Source organism: Artemia sp. Qi Xiang Cuo, chromosome 9 (genome assembly GCF_049724085.1).
Source record: "Artemia sp. Qi Xiang Cuo chromosome 9, ASM4972408v1, whole genome shotgun sequence".
Classification (NCBI taxonomy): domain Eukaryota; kingdom Metazoa; phylum Arthropoda; class Branchiopoda; order Anostraca; family Artemiidae; genus Artemia; species Artemia sp. Qi Xiang Cuo.
In genome coordinates, this window is record NC_142802.1 from 4,280,934 (window position 1) to 4,297,911 (window position 16,978).

The 16,978-nt window shown below is 34.1% G+C and overlaps 1 protein-coding gene across 1 annotated transcript in view; it reads left to right on the forward strand.

Moving 5' to 3' along the window:
• Window positions 1-15,655, forward strand: part of tmod (tropomodulin) — a 72,769-nt gene extending 57,114 nt beyond the window's left edge. The window contains exons 9-11 of the mRNA XM_089093836.1: window positions 4,269-4,365; window positions 11,099-11,246; window positions 15,445-15,655. Of these exons, the coding sequence (XP_088949962.1) occupies window positions 4,269-4,365; window positions 11,099-11,246; window positions 15,445-15,617 (418 nt within the window). The 3' untranslated portion in view covers window positions 15,618-15,655. The remainder of the gene's footprint in view (window positions 1-4,268; window positions 4,366-11,098; window positions 11,247-15,444) is intronic.
• The last annotated feature ends 1,323 nt before the right edge of the window (window positions 15,656-16,978 follow it).

A 16,978-nucleotide genomic window follows, 5' to 3' on the forward strand; every position in this document is an offset into this window, starting at 1 on the left:
CTGGTAAATTAAATCCTGAAGAAATCGTACATGCGAAATGTGTTTCAAAATTGTACAGCCCATTTCTAACCTAAGTTCTGGGGATCAGAATGGGCTTATTAGTATATAATGCTAACAAAAATAATGAAAATAAAACTAACGACAAAATAACGAGAATGGAACTTGTTTGAAAGAAAAACCTTCATAAACTCTGTAAAAAGAAGAACCAGAGACATGGGCGTGCGTAGCTTCTTGTCTAGGGGGGGGGGATCCGATTATGTGATGAAGGGCAGGGGGGAGAGCTGAAGTTATATTATCAGTTCACAAAACCTTACATTGCCAGCAAGTTCTATCATATCTATGAAATCTTTATTAATAAGTAATCACCAAAAATCATCAATAAGCTTCAGTATTAATCTTCTTAGATTAGAGATAATTCTTTCCAAGACATTATGGGTAATTGCTTCTTGTTTGACTTTTATTCTGTCATTTTGGCTGTTTATTTCCAACTTTTCCAACCATCTACCTTTTATAAACTGCTTTTTTAGCCATCTACCTTTTTTCAACTGCTTTTTCACCCTTCTGCTTTTTCAACCATCTGCTTTTTCAGCCGTATCTAGTGTAAATTAGAATTTCTAGGGGGGCATTAGCCCCCCCCCCTGTTCCCTCCCCCTCCGTACACCCATGACCAAAGAATGTTTTTTGTGGCCTGGTCGGATGGCAAAAAATCCTAAGATAAAAATATATCATAACTACTTGAGTGAGAATGCACTCAGCTGGATTAAAATCCATAAATAGAAATGATCAATGGACTGTTAATTTTTTACAGAAATCATGTAGCTCACCAATCATAGAAACTAAACTGAAACTAACAATCTCTCGCTGCTGTCTCAAGTTGCCTGCCAGTAAGTTGCTCTGTTGTTGTCAAGTTGTTGTGCACGCTCCTCCTCCACTTAATCTATTCGAAGTTTCGCTATATATCCCCTCCCATGAGTTCCACTTTCCTTTAAGCCCTTTCTCATAACCTTTTCCCATCCCATTCAGGGACGACCTGTTTTTCGTTGACCCCAGGAGAATGGCCAGCAGAGTCTGAGACAAAGCCTGTCACACCGTAATATATTAACCACATTACAATATAGCCACATTACACCATGTAACCACATTACACCATAGCCTGCCAATAGAATCAGTAATGGCAATGAAGGATATTATTACTAAATGGAGTCCTGAGCATTGTAAAGTTGGTCCTATTTTATCACTTTTAATTGCTCAATCTGTTTAATGATTCACGTTACTGCTACTCAATTAGTCCAAATCAATGACTCAATAAATGAATCAGATTGATTGAATGCCAGTCAGTTAATTGAATATCAATCAAAATAAATCAGCTTAACTGAATATTAGTTGATGAAATTTGACATATGTCTCTAGCGGGCATAAAATTAAAAAAAAAGGAAACGTGGGTGGAAAACCAGCAAAAAATAACCTAAAAATATAAAGCACCAATGAGTTTAAGAGGGTATTGATATCCTTTGAAGGTTTAGTTTTCTATAAGAATCAACAAATTGGTAACGTTTAAATTTCAAATATTTAAAATTGTAATATTTAAATTTTTAAATATTTAGAAATTAAAATTGTAATATTTAAATTTTTAAATATTTAAAATTGTAATATTCAGATTTTTAAATATTTAAAATTTAAAATTGTAATATTCAGTAATATTCAGATTTTTAAATATTTAAAATTTAAAATTGTAATATTTAAGTTTTTACAGACGAAAAGCGTCGTCAAATTTATCGAATTAGTTTTACTTTTATTTAGTCACGGCTCAGCATAACAACTGATGATAATCAGTTTAAATTTAATATTTGAATATTTAGATTTTTATATTTTATATTTTTATATTCTAATATTTAAATTACAGTTTTAATATTTAAAAATTTAAATATTACAATTTAAATCTAAATATTCAAAATTTAAATATTACAATTTTAAATATTTAAAAATTTAACACAAAATTTAAACACATATAACAACATCATACTACCCTACAAACTTCATAAAGAAAATCTTGGGAAAGTGCTGTAATTAGGTTTGAATAGGGTGAAGATGGGTCTAACAGGCAAAGACGTTTTCGTTTTGATGCCCTTGGTACTTTATGTTTATTCAAGCTCACCCTGGCGTTTTCTCTAGCAATGTAGATTTTCTTGTTTAAAACTCTTTGGTTAATCTGAAAATCCTTAATTTTACAATTAATTTATATTGTATAATCAAATTGTATAATAGAATATTGTATAATAGAATAATCAAATTAATTTATTCGTATTATTACACTAAAAAAGTCTAGTATACTAAACGCTAGATGGCGTCGATAGCTTTTTTTGTGGCACTAGTGCCAGCTCCAACTCTTATAAGTTATCCATACTCTTTGGCTAGGTGAGTATGCTGGAAATATGCGAGTCGAAATCTGTCGACATAGTTGTTGTGCTCTTTTTGGAAAGGTAGTTCTTTTATATTCTGCTCAATGTAGAGGAAAAAAGAGGTAAAGAAGTAAACACTTTTTTTGGTATTTTTGTGTAGTTTAAATAAAGTTTAAATTTTGAAAAATAGTTATAAACACGTCTAATATTTTTATTTCAGTTTCTATAATTAACTTTATTACTTTGCTGGATAGCTAAACGGTGTTGGTTTTCTTTTTTCTCAGAGATGAATTTGACCTTTCTTTTTTATTAGTTTATCATGTTATTTGGCATAGTTAGGAGAATTTTACAATGCTCCTCTTCAAAGGTTTTAAAAAACAAAGTTTTTTTTCTGGAATTAAAGAGTGAAGTTGATAGATAATGAATAATGATGATCTTGGTGAAAATTATATTCCACGATGATATAAAAAGGCATGCAAAACTGCCAAACAAAAATAGTAACGAAAATTAATGATAGTTAATAAAAAATATAATAAAATTAATAACGAAATAAAATTAACAACGAAAATTAATGAAAATAATTACACAATTTGTTCAAAAATGCTTTTTCAAAACTTTATCGCATGCTGAGACAGACTGGTAAAACGGGCTATTAGCCTTTGGAACGGTTTTGGAAAAGAAATATATTATTCACACTACAATGATGGAATATTTGAACCTAGCGAAAAAGCCTGATGGCCAAGAGCCATAGAAATAAAAAAAAAGGCTAGTGTATACTCTTGTGAAAACTAGAGAAAATATTTTGCCCCTTTCCCCCAAACACAAAGTAAGTCCACCTACCCCCCTTCCCCCACCCTCCCTCCCCACCCAAAACAAACCGTGAAGTTGTGACTTGGTCCCCTAACCATGCGACAAAAGAGGACATACTCTTTTGTGGCAATTGGATGTCAGCTGATTATAAAAATACTCTAGGGAAATACTGGCTTCAGCTCCCCGTTGTATAACGTTACCTGAATGACTAAGTGCTTTGGACACTCACCAACTATATACACAAGATAGAAATAGTATACATAATAGAAGTATGTGCATTTTCCAGAACAGAAATGATTTATAATAATCTTGGATGATTTACAGCGGTCCCACTAGATTATTACCTTTCTGCTTTGAAATACATTCTCAAAGAAGGAAACTGTTTAATGGAATATAAAACTGGAGCGGGAAATTGTTGCTCATGATTTTTTCTCCTTGAAAAAAAAAATAAAAGTCAACAGTATTTTTTTTCAATGTTTCTTAAGTTATTAATAATGAGGTGAAAAATTTGCTTAGAGATTAGCAAAGCATTTTTCTTTTCCAAGAAATCTAAAAAAATTGAAAAAGATAAAAAAAAAGAAAATGCCAGTGAAAGACTTAAGAATAAAATAAAAAAAAGGAAGAGTCGTGGTTTAATAACTAGTAGTCTTAAAATTTTTAAGGCTAAAATTTAAAATTTTAAAATTTTTAAGGCTTTTGAAAGACGAGTTAACGCTTTGATAACGCTTTCTTTGGTTAACGCTCTTCTTCTTTTTTTTTTCGCAACGTCTTATTTAAGTTTGAGAGTTTAACTCGACGAACTGAATATTATCTATATTGGATTTGTGAAAATACTATAGAGGTTAGCCTCATTCAATCTCATCTGACTTGACAGCTTGATCGCTTGTCCAAATGATCTTCCTTCTTTAAGCGTCCACGATCTACAGATGTAAACCATTTGCCAAGAAAATTCTGCGTTTTCTGTGAAGAGCTGGCTTATTCTTCGCGCGCGTATGCTCTTAACCGGCCGGAAGGAAACACTGAGCCTAAACAGTTTTTTATTCTTCTCTTTTTTTATAGCATCGAGTCTAATCTTCTATCTGGCAAGGGCATAATTCGACTTTTGAAAGCAATGCTGACCATGAACATGATTGAAGAGTTTAGAGCATCAAATCAGGTAAGGAATCTTTAGTCGCTCTCTAAATATGATGCCATTATTCATCTAATAGTTTTGAGTTTTTATTGTATTTTCGAACAGACTCCTAGCCTTTAAACACAGTATTCTTGTTAGATACGTAGGAGTGGTTTTGCTGCTCGCGTATTGCAATGCTTTTTCTGTATTGTCTGCTGTGAATTCAAGCAATAAATATATGGTTCGGGCCCACTAGAGAAACTCCAAACTTGTCTCTAATATCTCAGCTTATAACGCAGTTGTTTTATCTGAAAAAAAGCATCCTTATTAAGCTTCTTTTTTTAAGTAGACTGTCTAGCTGACTCTTCTCGGTTCTCTTTTTATGTTTTTGTTGACAGTCCTTCTGGGCTGTTGCCCACATCACACGTTGCATAAGCAATGTATCCAAGTACACGGCTCTTGAAGATTTTTCACAACTATATCAAAAGCTTGAATTCATAAAGGGCTTTCTTGAAGACAATAAGGGCAGGTCCTCAGCACAATTGTAGAGAGACTGTTACTGTCTTCTTTTCACCAACCGAGCAACTGAAGTTCAACTGAAAAATTGATCCTTGTTTTTGCTGAACATTTCATTGTTGAACAAAATATAAAGAAAAGTAGTTTGGGGCTGTTGTAAACTATCTAAGAATGTTATAAACTATTTATGCAATGCAACACACACCTTCTTGCAGTACAGATTACCTTCTGATTTCATTAATATGTCGTGAACAGTACACTGACCTGATACCGACGGTAGTGTCCATACTACACCCTGAGTATGACACTACTACTAACAACTCACCGCAGCACCAAGCCACCTGAGGCCAACACAGGTATGCACGCTCTTCCTCCATCCTAATCTATTCAAAGCATCCCTATTTACACCCTCTCAGGAAGTTCCTATTTCCCTTAGATCTTTCTTTAGGACATCCTCCCACCCCAAGTGCGGATGACCTGCTTTCCGTTTAGCCCTAGACGGTTGGCCGAAAAGGACAATCTTCGTTAATCTGTCGTCTTTCATCCGCAGTGAACGCTACGACCGGTTTCTAGAGGACAGAAAATCCATCTTCCAATGTGTTCAAAATTACCATAGAAGTCGTTTTCTAAATTCGTGTACGCTGCCTCTCTTTTGATAATTTATATTTTTTTAATAACAAAAAAGACATAGTTTGGTTGTTATAAACCATCCAAAGAGTCCTAGAAATTAGTACTTATATAACAATAAGTACTCCTTCTTTTAACATACAACTTTGACTGTTTCCAGAACCACATGCCTATACTTCTCCAACCACTAAGTATTAGGGGGTTGGGATCAGGGGTGTAATTTCCTATGGGCCAGAGGGGGCAATCCTCAAAACAAATTGTTGGATGAATCAAAATATTCGGGGGAAGGTTTCCTCAGAGGATTTTCACAGTCCCTTATAAGGCTATTGAAATTTTAAGCAGAATATGTGGTACTGTCCAAAAAAACTTCATAATTTCAAAATAACTAAAAAAATAAAAATCTTAGAAAATGTAGGTTTTTATCATAAAATGTTTTTATTTGATGTTTTATTAAAATGTTTATTAATTTTATAATTTAATTAAAATATTTATTAAAATATTTTTATGAAATGTAAAACAAAACTATTTTTAATGTCCTTGGTATTTTAGGGTTTGTTAGAAAAACGTGACTAACGCGCAGTAGAAGAATTTAGTCATTTATTCCTAGCAAACCTTAGGAAAGATCTAGCAGAGCTTGGTTATGTATTGAGATAAGAATAAAAGCTTTTTCTCGCCATTTATTAATGTATGCACACTCACTGGAAACCCTATAATCAACGACGTATCCAGGATTTTCCTTCGGGGTCTTAGCGAAGAAGGGCAATTACTCAACAACGTTTGTAGCGAATCTCAGTGGGCATTTCTGCTAATATGGGTAAGTATGTTGTAGTAAGCCCTTCTTTTTCTGAATGATAGTTATATTTTCAACCTACCTCTTCTTGTATCTCAAAGGACTGGTAAAATAAAGCTTTTTTGGGTTCATATTGCTTCTGGCCTTCGAGGATAGTTCAGTTATTTGAAACGAAAATTCCTACAAAATTAGGTAAACATCATGTTAACACATCAAAAAGTCGTTCATTGGTAAAATTGTCTTTTGGTGAGAATGGTATCAAAAATAAAGTCATAATATGTAAAAAAAAAAGCAAAATTATGAGGAAATTTAAAAAGTCAGTGAAAGCAAATACAGGGGAAACAAGGGAAGTGTTGCAGGTAACAAGGAAGAAGGAGGATACTGGATTGGTTTACTACTATTAATAGTAAATTTATTATAATAATATTATGTAATTTTATATTATAATTTTATGAATAATATTATAATTTTATATTATATAAATATATAATAATGTAAAGGCTATGCAATACAGTATTCGATAATGCACATCATAATATAATAACATAGATATTAATTTATCTCCCAACAAACACAACATCAACAAAAAACACAAACCTAAATTACTATCCTTTCTTTAGCACTTCATTTATATATTAACAGAACTGAATAAATAGCCCTTTCTAAATAGTTGCCAAGATTTTCGCGAACTCAAGGGTATCACCTTCAAAACAATTGCTTCTTAAATGAGAATGCTGCTGGCACTCTACTAGAATGTGTTCTACATCTTCAAACCCTAATTTACATCTGATGAAAGAGTAATCTGCATCTGCAGCTAGTATTTTTCTTTAAAACCCCTGTTTCTATTTTTCCTTCTTTTAAAAATGTAGATTATTTTTCTTTAGAGTCCCCTTTTTCTATTTTTTAGTGATTGGCAGTTCACTTGAATGCAAAACCAGGTCGCTAATATTTTGACCAGCAAACCTGAATTCAAATTATATTTAAAATGAAAAACCTCTTTAACCTGGCCATAGAACTTCAACATATCTGACCTTTTTACCACCCGGATGCAAATCCGAGGTTTCTGATTTTAATTTCGTCTGAAACCTGAATTTGTACTCCTAAGCCAATCCATAGATGATTCATCCTTCTCTGACAGTCCTAGCCCCTCATCTCAAATATGAGATTTGGAATCTTATTTTTTTCATTCTTGGTATCAATTTTCCAGTTATATAGGAGAGAATAGTTTTCTCATATCTTCAAGCAAAGTAGTGAAAAGGGGACTAGATAGACAGCATACTACGGGAGAATTTGGATGGATAATGGCTTTTTGAGGGAATGTTTTCCGTCCAAGTGTATAGCACTGTATGTTTGAAAGAATAAAAATTAATGAAAGTTAAGCTTTGTTGTTGTCCCACGTTTAAATTAAAAGGCAATATGACTCTTAAGTAATAACAAAGAGGACGCAGAAATTTCAGGAGGGATACGATTAAGACAAGGGCTGAAGCTTTGAGGAAACTTATTGGCACCATCAGGGATTTAGAAGTCTGAGGTATCACGTGTGCTGCAGTTGAGGATGCTCATTGGGCTGCTTGTGTAGTTGTCATAGCAGGTTTCTACGACCGTTAGGTCATGAACGGGTTCCCATTTTTCGGCCAATTTACTTAGTGAGGCTGTTAATTACAATTGAGAAGAGAAGGGACCTAGGATAGTACCTGAAGCTCCATTGTGAACAGGGAGGGAATTGGACTACAGGTATTTGACTACTTGTGATTGGAAAGAAAAACTTTCTGATATTCCAGGAGTTTGATTCGTTGAAGAGGATTTAGTTTAGGGCCTTTGTGGCTGCTTCTTAGGAGTCAAAAGCTCCTTATTTGACGTTGCTTAGGGACTTTAAGCTCGAAAAGTTATCTGACTGTTGTTCAAATTTCCACCGTAACGTGCTATAATCCCTTTTGAACCGGCTTATTCATGCAAATTCTTTTTTTTTCATTCTCCTGGACCTTGACTCCCTTGCCCAGCGATAGCACTTGATCCCAAGCTGCTGTGGATAATCTGGCGACAGGTGCGTTATGAGCAAAGTTGCGTTCCGCAATCCTATACTTTCGAATTAATAAGAAGGATTTGGATGTAACATAATTCTCTTTTTTGCAGAGTTTATTTTGTTTTTTCTTTTTATACTTTGTTCTATGATATAAATTAATATTTTTTTAAAGAAGAAGAAGAAAAAGATAAGTCCTCGAATGTAATTTTTTTTCGTTTCCGGGCCCAACGGTGGCGTATTTCCTCTGAGCTTGCGGCAAAACTTCTTTTGCAGGGAAATTTCCAGGGAAATTTCCCTGTAAAAGAAAAATGTAGAACACAGAATACTTGTTGCCAAAGCCTCATCTGGTTGATAATAAACCCAAAACAGGAAAAAAGTAACGTCGAATTTTAAGAAGTAACTTCGAATTGTAATTCCATTCTTATCATCATCATTACAGGAGCACTCCTTTCACTTATACCCCTCCCTTTCCTATATCGAATGAGCTATAAAAGTCCATCTGTGAAAAGTCGAATTCTCAAGAGTTTGTATTAAAAACTCGTTTTTTATATTATTTTGCGTTATACATGGTTTTTTCTTCGACTTCAGGTTCGAGTTATCAAGAGTCGACTGTACTTCATTTGCCAAATTTTTTTTTTGAATGATTAATGACTGTACTGAAAATAAAAGAGGAAAAGGAAAACAAAAATATCAGCACCATTCCAGATTGTATTGACGGCATGTCAAACTACCACTGACAGACTTGTTTGAATTATTGGCTGTCGTCTTCACATACATCATTCATTATGTTTGACACTTCCTACCTGATTAAGGAAAGGATTAAAGTGGATTTTTAAATCCCCTAAGGATAACGTAAATAATACTAATGGACAAATATCATAGACAAATTTGTGTAGTTAGCTCTCTGTTATCTTGTATCTTTCCTGCTACACTACAGTAGAACATTTTTATTTACAATAAAGATATCACTTATTTTTGACGGCACGCACATGCTGGTCCAACGCTGAAGTGTTGAAAATAATGCACCAAACTAAAAAACGACATTTATTTTTTTTAACATTATAAATTTTAATGCAAAAAAACGGAAAACAAAGTCACCTACCTCGTTAATAATAAAAATCATAATGACACTAAGTGCACAAAACCATGAAAATATGAATAACCATAAATAATAGCTAATCAACTGCATTTCAAGGTGCTCAATATCAAAAGAATATGCAACTTCAAAACACGCGCTTCTTCTTCTTGAAGTCTCTGCGTCTCTCTTCTTCTTCTTGAAGCTCTTGGTCAATTTTGATTAACAGTCAGAATTTGTTGACAAAAGAGTATGTCTGTCTTCTAACCAACATTAAAGGGTGCAGTAAAGAAGGAAAAGTATCTTATTATCTATTCTACTACATTAGAGTACAGTATCATAGGCGTAGGGAGGGGGAGGCAGGGGGGAGTAGCTGCCCCCCCTAGACCTTCAAATTCACATTAGATATGGCTGAAAAAGCAGATGGTTGGAAAAGCAGTTGATAAAAGGCCCTCCATCACGCTATCGACTGCCCTTCCCCCTAGACAATATGCTGCCTACACCCATGTACAGTATAAACACTCTTTATTTCCATAAGCATACAGCTAGTAGCGGACTTCACACGACAAGAAAACATGACACAATAAAATGAAATAAATATATAAATGAACTATTGAAACTCTACACAGCATTTTCAAGAAGTTCATCATTGTATTGCTTCATAAAGTGCGGAACAAAGGACGATAGATATCGTTCTGATGTCTTTCGGGATGGGGGGGGGGGAGTGAAAAAAATCGTAAAGAAGAGGAAGCGAGGATAATAACAGAAAGTAAAACTAGAAGAAAATGGGCAGTCGTTTCGGTCAAGACCTCCGTTCGATTGTCTTCAGTGCAGAATAAAAATACAAATAAAAGTCCACAGGAATGTTGGGCGGACAAAGGAGTTGGCTGGATGAACGTGAGGATTCCTCTCCGTGTTTTTGGCCGACCGATTTGTGGTTCTTGAAAATTCGGTCAAATTTTACGATTGATAGTTACATCGGAATAGAATTTTTTTTTCTTTTGTAATAAATATATAAATTAGCGTTAACGCCGGGCATATGCATGGTAACCTACTCAAGTGCTAAAACTAATGCGCAAAATGAAAAACAAAATCGTTTAGCTTCTTAACATCAAAAATTTCTCATGCACAACAGCAACCAAAGTCCCCTACTTTTTTTTTGCTAAACACTGAAATAGCACTAATTATAGAAAGCGATAAAAAGGGTAAATTAAAACAGTAATAGTAAATAATAACTACTCAGCTACTCGCCTAAGGTGTTTGTCACTTGAAAGAATATGAAATTTCTGATAATGCGATTTCTCCCTGTATAAAACAAATTCTCCCTTCTCTGTATTTCTTATTGTTTTAAGCTTCTATCTTCTTCTCGTTTAGATACTAGCTACTGTAGTAATATTCTGCTCTTTACTGTGCCTTTTAGTGTTTTTTAGAATCTTTAGGTCATTAATTCCGATTTGTAATTAAAATTAACCGTGGCCATCAAGGAAAAACAGGAAATTGTGGAACTATTATGAAATTGAGAATAAAAATAAAAAACTGCAAAATAGATTGTTTATAATTATCAAAACCTATAAAAAGAGCATTAACTTACGAAAAAAATATTCCAGTTATTTTTAGTGAAATTCAGTTGAAATAAGTTTTGTATTCTAATTTTTATGACCTTCTCATAAACGCCAGCTAAAATGAGAATGTCTGGAATAGGCCACTCTGTTCAACTTGAAGAATAAAAACATGTTTATAATTTTAGCGAGCCCAAGTACTTGGCAATCCTACAGAAATGGAGATCACTCAGTTAATTGAGAGAAATACGGCCATTCTACGACTTGGTCTTCACCTAGAATACAATGATGCTAGGTCGCGTGTTGCTGCGCAACTTCAAAGGAACATTGATAGAAGTAAGTTCATGCATACTTTTGCAATAGTTTAGCTTCTAGTGTGTAAAAAACCGGAACTACGGAGAAATTGAGAGTTTTCTTGTAAACAATGTTGTGGCTAAAAAATTTGCCGGTCTTGTTACTGGCTTAAAAGGAAAATTCATAAAATTCTAAAGAGTACTAGGTGTATTCCCCCCCCCCCTTGGGAATTTCCTTCGGTGGGAAATCCCCCCGCGGCAAATTACCCCGGAAATTCCCCCCCCCCCTGCGGAAATAGCCCCTCAGGAAGAATATGGAGGACCCCATTCTAAAGATCTTAGGGGTACACCTGCCTGGATAATTTTGCCAGTCTAAGTTAAGTAACGAAATTTAAAACGATCATTATCGATTTTTATTTCTTAAGACGATTTGACATAGTTTTCAAAAATTGACTTAAACCGTAAAACTATTTTTATTATTAGCGCTTCACGCAGTATAGATTGAGTTAGTTTTTTTGTGAAAAACGTCTTTCAAATGCTATATGATTCCCATGATTAATGTTTTCTACGTATCGCTGTTTATCGTCTTGTTCGAACCAATATTTCCGTAATTTTCAAGAGAAAAAAAATATGGTTTCTTAAGCCTAACACAACTACAGTTCAATGGACTAAATTAAAAAAAAATATGCAAACAATAATGTGAAAGTTAGAATTTTTGCTCGGTTTTGGTGCAGATAATTTATGTACAATATTATGTTTGGCCAGAGGTGGCGCTTGCTTAGGGCTAAAAGAAATAATACCCTCTGCTTTTGTTTTCCTTTTTGTCTGTTGGATTTCATTCACTCAAAAAAATACACAATCAACACGGCCAACTAAAATCCCCTAACACGGCCAACAGAGAGCTAAGCTTGAAGCGAAGGCTACAGTTCTTCTTGCATCAAGAGATAAATTAATACTACCTGAAATAAATGAAATCACTTAGAGTAAGAGAGGCATTCGGGGGTAAAGAAGGCTACCTTGGCGGGCCAAATCACAATATCATAATTCAGAAAGCAATTAATAAAATAAGAGTACCCCGTCATCAAAGGCAAATGATGTATTCTGTTAATATTTTCTTTATAACAGCTTGACTGCTCAGATTTTTGAATTTAGTACTTAAGTTTATTTACTTTTTTAATGGCGTATATGACTTGATTTTGTTTAAGACTCTAGGCTATTTGCATTTTTGAGCTATGAAACGCTTCACTAAAATATTACAGAATTCGATGTCACTTTGGATAAGAATATTTACTAAGGGGGAAATCCGTACCCAGGGGGCTAGGGAGTTGGACCCCCCCCCCCAAAAAAAGGTTTTCCGACTCGTAAAAACGTAACGAAAATGAATATAAACACGTTTTTGATGCGTTTTCTAATTTTTTTTAAATCCCCCCCCCCCAAAAAAAAATCTTTTTAAAGCCTCCCCCCCCACTCCCGGAAAAAAATCCTGGATACGACCCTGCTAAGGGGTTGGGTTGATTCGGGAAAATGTTTTTCAAAATTTACGTACCCCTCCAATGTGATATTAGGGGGGTAGTTTACCAGACGATCTTGAAGGAGAACTTTGTATATTTTTACAGTTTGTGAATCCTGGCATTGTCAAAACTTTTAAATGTTGATTCTTGATTCTCTGTTTTACGCCAAAGATGGAACGAAAGAGAGCTGGATTTGAATGAATTTTTTTTTACTGTGGTTGCAGTGCATGCTGGTTTTGAAGGCTTCCAAATGAGCCGAGGCTATTATTTTCTGTTGTTTGCTTTTATTTTTTGGCTTTCTTTTTTTTGTCTTGCTCTCGTTCTTTCTTTCTTTTATATCGTCTTAATCAAGCCTTTAGTGAAGCCATTCGTTTTGTTTAATGCTCTGATAGGTCTTCAAATGCATTAAAATTCAATTTGTCAGTTTATTGAATATTAAATATAATATTGAGGTCTTGAAATACATTAAAATTCAATTTATCAGTTTATTGAATATTGAAGATAGAATATTGAATATTTGAATATTATATAGAATATTGAACAGAGAATATAGAATATTGAAGCTAGTTTTTTGTGGTATCCAAAAAGTAAATTACCTCTATACAGATTGTTTGTTTACTCAGTTATTATTTCTGGTTTACGATATATATTACTAAAAAGTACCCATAAGTTTTCAGAGCCACTGTAATGAAAATAAGTTTTCGAAACAGTCTTTCAGATGCAACGCTTTAGCGTTGCCTATAGTAAAGGCCATGTTTAACAAAAAGACATATTTGTTATTAACAAAAAGACATATAGTAGACATAGACACAACTTTCTGAGGTAAAGATGAACAAAAATGGACAATGAAATCTACAGTTGGAAAACAAGGAACAGCAATGACTGTCCAAAAATACGATCTATATAAGTAAGGACTTTAAGAAAGAATTCGCATTTTTCACAGGGTGGCTGTATCAAACCTATGGTAACGTCATGACATAAAGAAAAGGCTCAAATTGTCTGACCTTTCTGTTTGTTTTTCTAATAATGCCGGTAAGTCCGGTTCACCCTCTATGAAATATACCCCTCCCCTCACGGAAAACTCCTCTATGGGAATTTCATCCAACGTAAAGTGCACCCCCACCCCCGTCAAATTCCCTCCAGCAGTTCCATCCTCCCTGTAAAATTGCTTGCGGACGATTCAATCTGAAAGATTCTCCTTAGCACTCTTTCATTTGAATAAGACTTTAAACTCTACAACACGCGGAAAAAGCCCCTGGATAATTCCACCGGAACATCTCCACATGAAAAATTTGGCAAAGAGAATGTAAGACAATTAAAAAGAATTTCGTATAGTAATTTTGTCAAATCTCCCCAGTGTAACATTTCCTCTAAAATATTAACCCCCCCCCCAGAAATTTCCCTCCACAAGGAAGATTTTCCCTATAGAAATATAACCAAAGCAAACCCCCTCCCCCTCCCCCCAAAAAATTGTCTTATACTTCCCATCAGCAAATTCTATACGTAAACAATGGACGAATTTCATAACATACAGACCTCTCTCCATGGACTATGGGGGGGGGGGGATTCTACACCTAAAGATATTATTTAATCTTTCAATTGTACTGAATAAAATGGCAATCTCAAAAATTTTATCAGGTAATTCTAGTGAAAAAATGGGCGTGGGAGAGGAGCCCACTTGCCCTCCAATCTTTTTGATTACTTAAAAAGCGCACTAGGACTTTTAATTTCCGTTTGAATGCACCCTCTCCCGATCTTCTGGGACGATGATTTCGATACAACCACCCCTGGAAAAAAATAATAATAAACACGCCATCGTGATCTGTCTTCTGGTAAAAATAGCAAAACTGTACTTTTTGCGGACAGAAGCTTGAAACTTCTTCAGTAGGGTTCTCTGGTACGCTGAATCTCACGGTGTGATTTTCATTAAGATCCCTTTAATTTTAGGGGGAGATTGCCCCCTATTTCAAAAATCAGGCAAATTTCCCCAGGCTCGTAACTTTTGATGGGTAATACTCAACTTGATAAATTATATATATTTGCAACCAGCCTGATAAGCAGATTCTTTTGATGTATCTATTGATACTAAAGTTTCGTTTTTTAGAGTTTCGGTTACTATTGAGCCGACTCGCTCCTTTGCTTAGTCTTTTTATTATTAAAAAAAACCTGAGTAGGGGTAATAAACCCCATGCCTTCTCAAGACAAAAAAGTGGACGTACATTTGAAAGTAAAATTTTTTCTGACCCTTTTTGTAGACGTAAATAACACTGGAGAAACCTGTTTCATAGAAGCAGAATCATAATCTACACAAGGCTGTGAACTTTTATTCTGTACTGTTTTTTTTTAATTTGACATTTTTGTTATTATTATTATTTTTAATTAACGTCAACTGTGACGGTCCGTTTTAATAAGCGGTAACAATACAAAAATTACAGGTAGAATCTTAACGTAAAACGCTCATGTAATGCCTAATGTAAAATGAAACCTTATGAAAGCTCCAGTTAATTTTATATATTGGACACTACCATTCATCCTCCTTAATCAAACAGTTCGTTACATAATATGTATATATTCTCTTGATTTAAATAATAATAACGGAAAGGCTTGATTACGATGAACTTATTTTACTTCTATTTTACTTTTTTATCTATTGCTTCTTATCTCTTTATCTATGTCTATTACTTCTTATATTCTTTATCTATTGCTTCTTATTTTTGTTGCTCTGTTCAGAACGTACATCTGTAAGTGTGTCCGTACGTATTAAAACATCAAAGAAGACTGTTGTTTGTGAAGAAACGAATAGCGCCTCATTTACTCTTGGCGACCAATCGGAAATGGTAGTCGTTGAAGAAATGGAGCCAGAATCTGCTGTGCCGGATCAGGCGCTGGGATCTGGACTCTAGCACCAGCACGACACCAGGTCTTGGTCTGTCTCTTCGTGTGAAGGCATGATTTTGTACCGTCAGTTTTTCCTCTTTCCCTTACCCTCCTCCTCTTTCCCTTAGTTCTAGTCGACGAACATTTGAAAGTAAACATTTTCTGACCCTTTTTGTAGATGCAAATAACACTGGAGAAACCTGTTGCATAGAAGCAGAATCACAATCTACACAAGGCTGTGAACTTTTATTAAATGGTTTTTTTTTTTTTTTTTTTTTTTTTTTTTTTTTTTTAATTACAAGGTGCTGCTAAATTAATGCGGTGTTTGAATAAACCGCAATAGATAGTTATTAATCGTGATAATTTTTCTATTAATCGTATATATCTATTGTCTGTTAATCGTAAAAACTATCAAACAGTGCGTGGTAACGAACTGTAAGTAAGGAACGACCCGGCTCAATGGTAACCGAAACTCTAAAAAACTCTAAATCGTATCTAAAGATACTATTTGTATCTTTTGATACAAATAGATAGATTAAAAGAATCAGATTTTAATGCTGATTTCAAATATATAAGTTTCATCAAGTTTAGTCTTACCCATCAAAAGTTACGCGTGAAAATTTGGCTGATTTTAGAAAAGAAGGGGGAACGACCCCCTAAAATTTATAGAACCTTAATGAAAATCGCACTATCACATTCAGCGTATAAGAGAACCCTACTGTAGAGGTTTCAAGCATATATCTACAAAAATGTGGAATTTTGCATTTTTTGCCAGAATAAAGATCAAGGATGCGTGTTTATTTGTTTTTTTTTTTCAGGGGTGATCGTATCGACCCAGTGGTCCTAGAATATCGTGGGAGGGTTCATTGGAACGGAAATTAAAATTTCACGGGGGAAGGGACATTGCTATTAAGGGGGCGCCGGATTTCCCAGCATTATTAAAGAAAAAGATCAGAAATTAAATATAAAAAAAACAACAAGTTTTTCAAATAATTTCAACTGATCAACTGATTGTGATTAAGGGCTCATTTTTAAAGAATTAGAAAAAGATTTGAACTTTAGCTTAAAGAGCAAGGTATTGACTAGGGGGCGAACCCCCTAATATATACGTATTAAAAATATATGAATATAGAAGTTCATTACGTTACTTAATTCGTAAGTTACGCATATTTATTACTTTTAAAAACGTTTGTAAATAAAATTACACAAGTTTCAAGAAAGCCATTTAACCATATAAAAGTAAAATTAATATGCAAATTTCGTTTTAATTATTCATGTACGGTGAGCCAAAATCAAAACCTGCATTAATTCAAAAACGTTCAAAAATAAATTAAAAAAACAAGTTTTTTTTAACAGGAAGTAAGGAACGACGTTAAAACTTAAAACG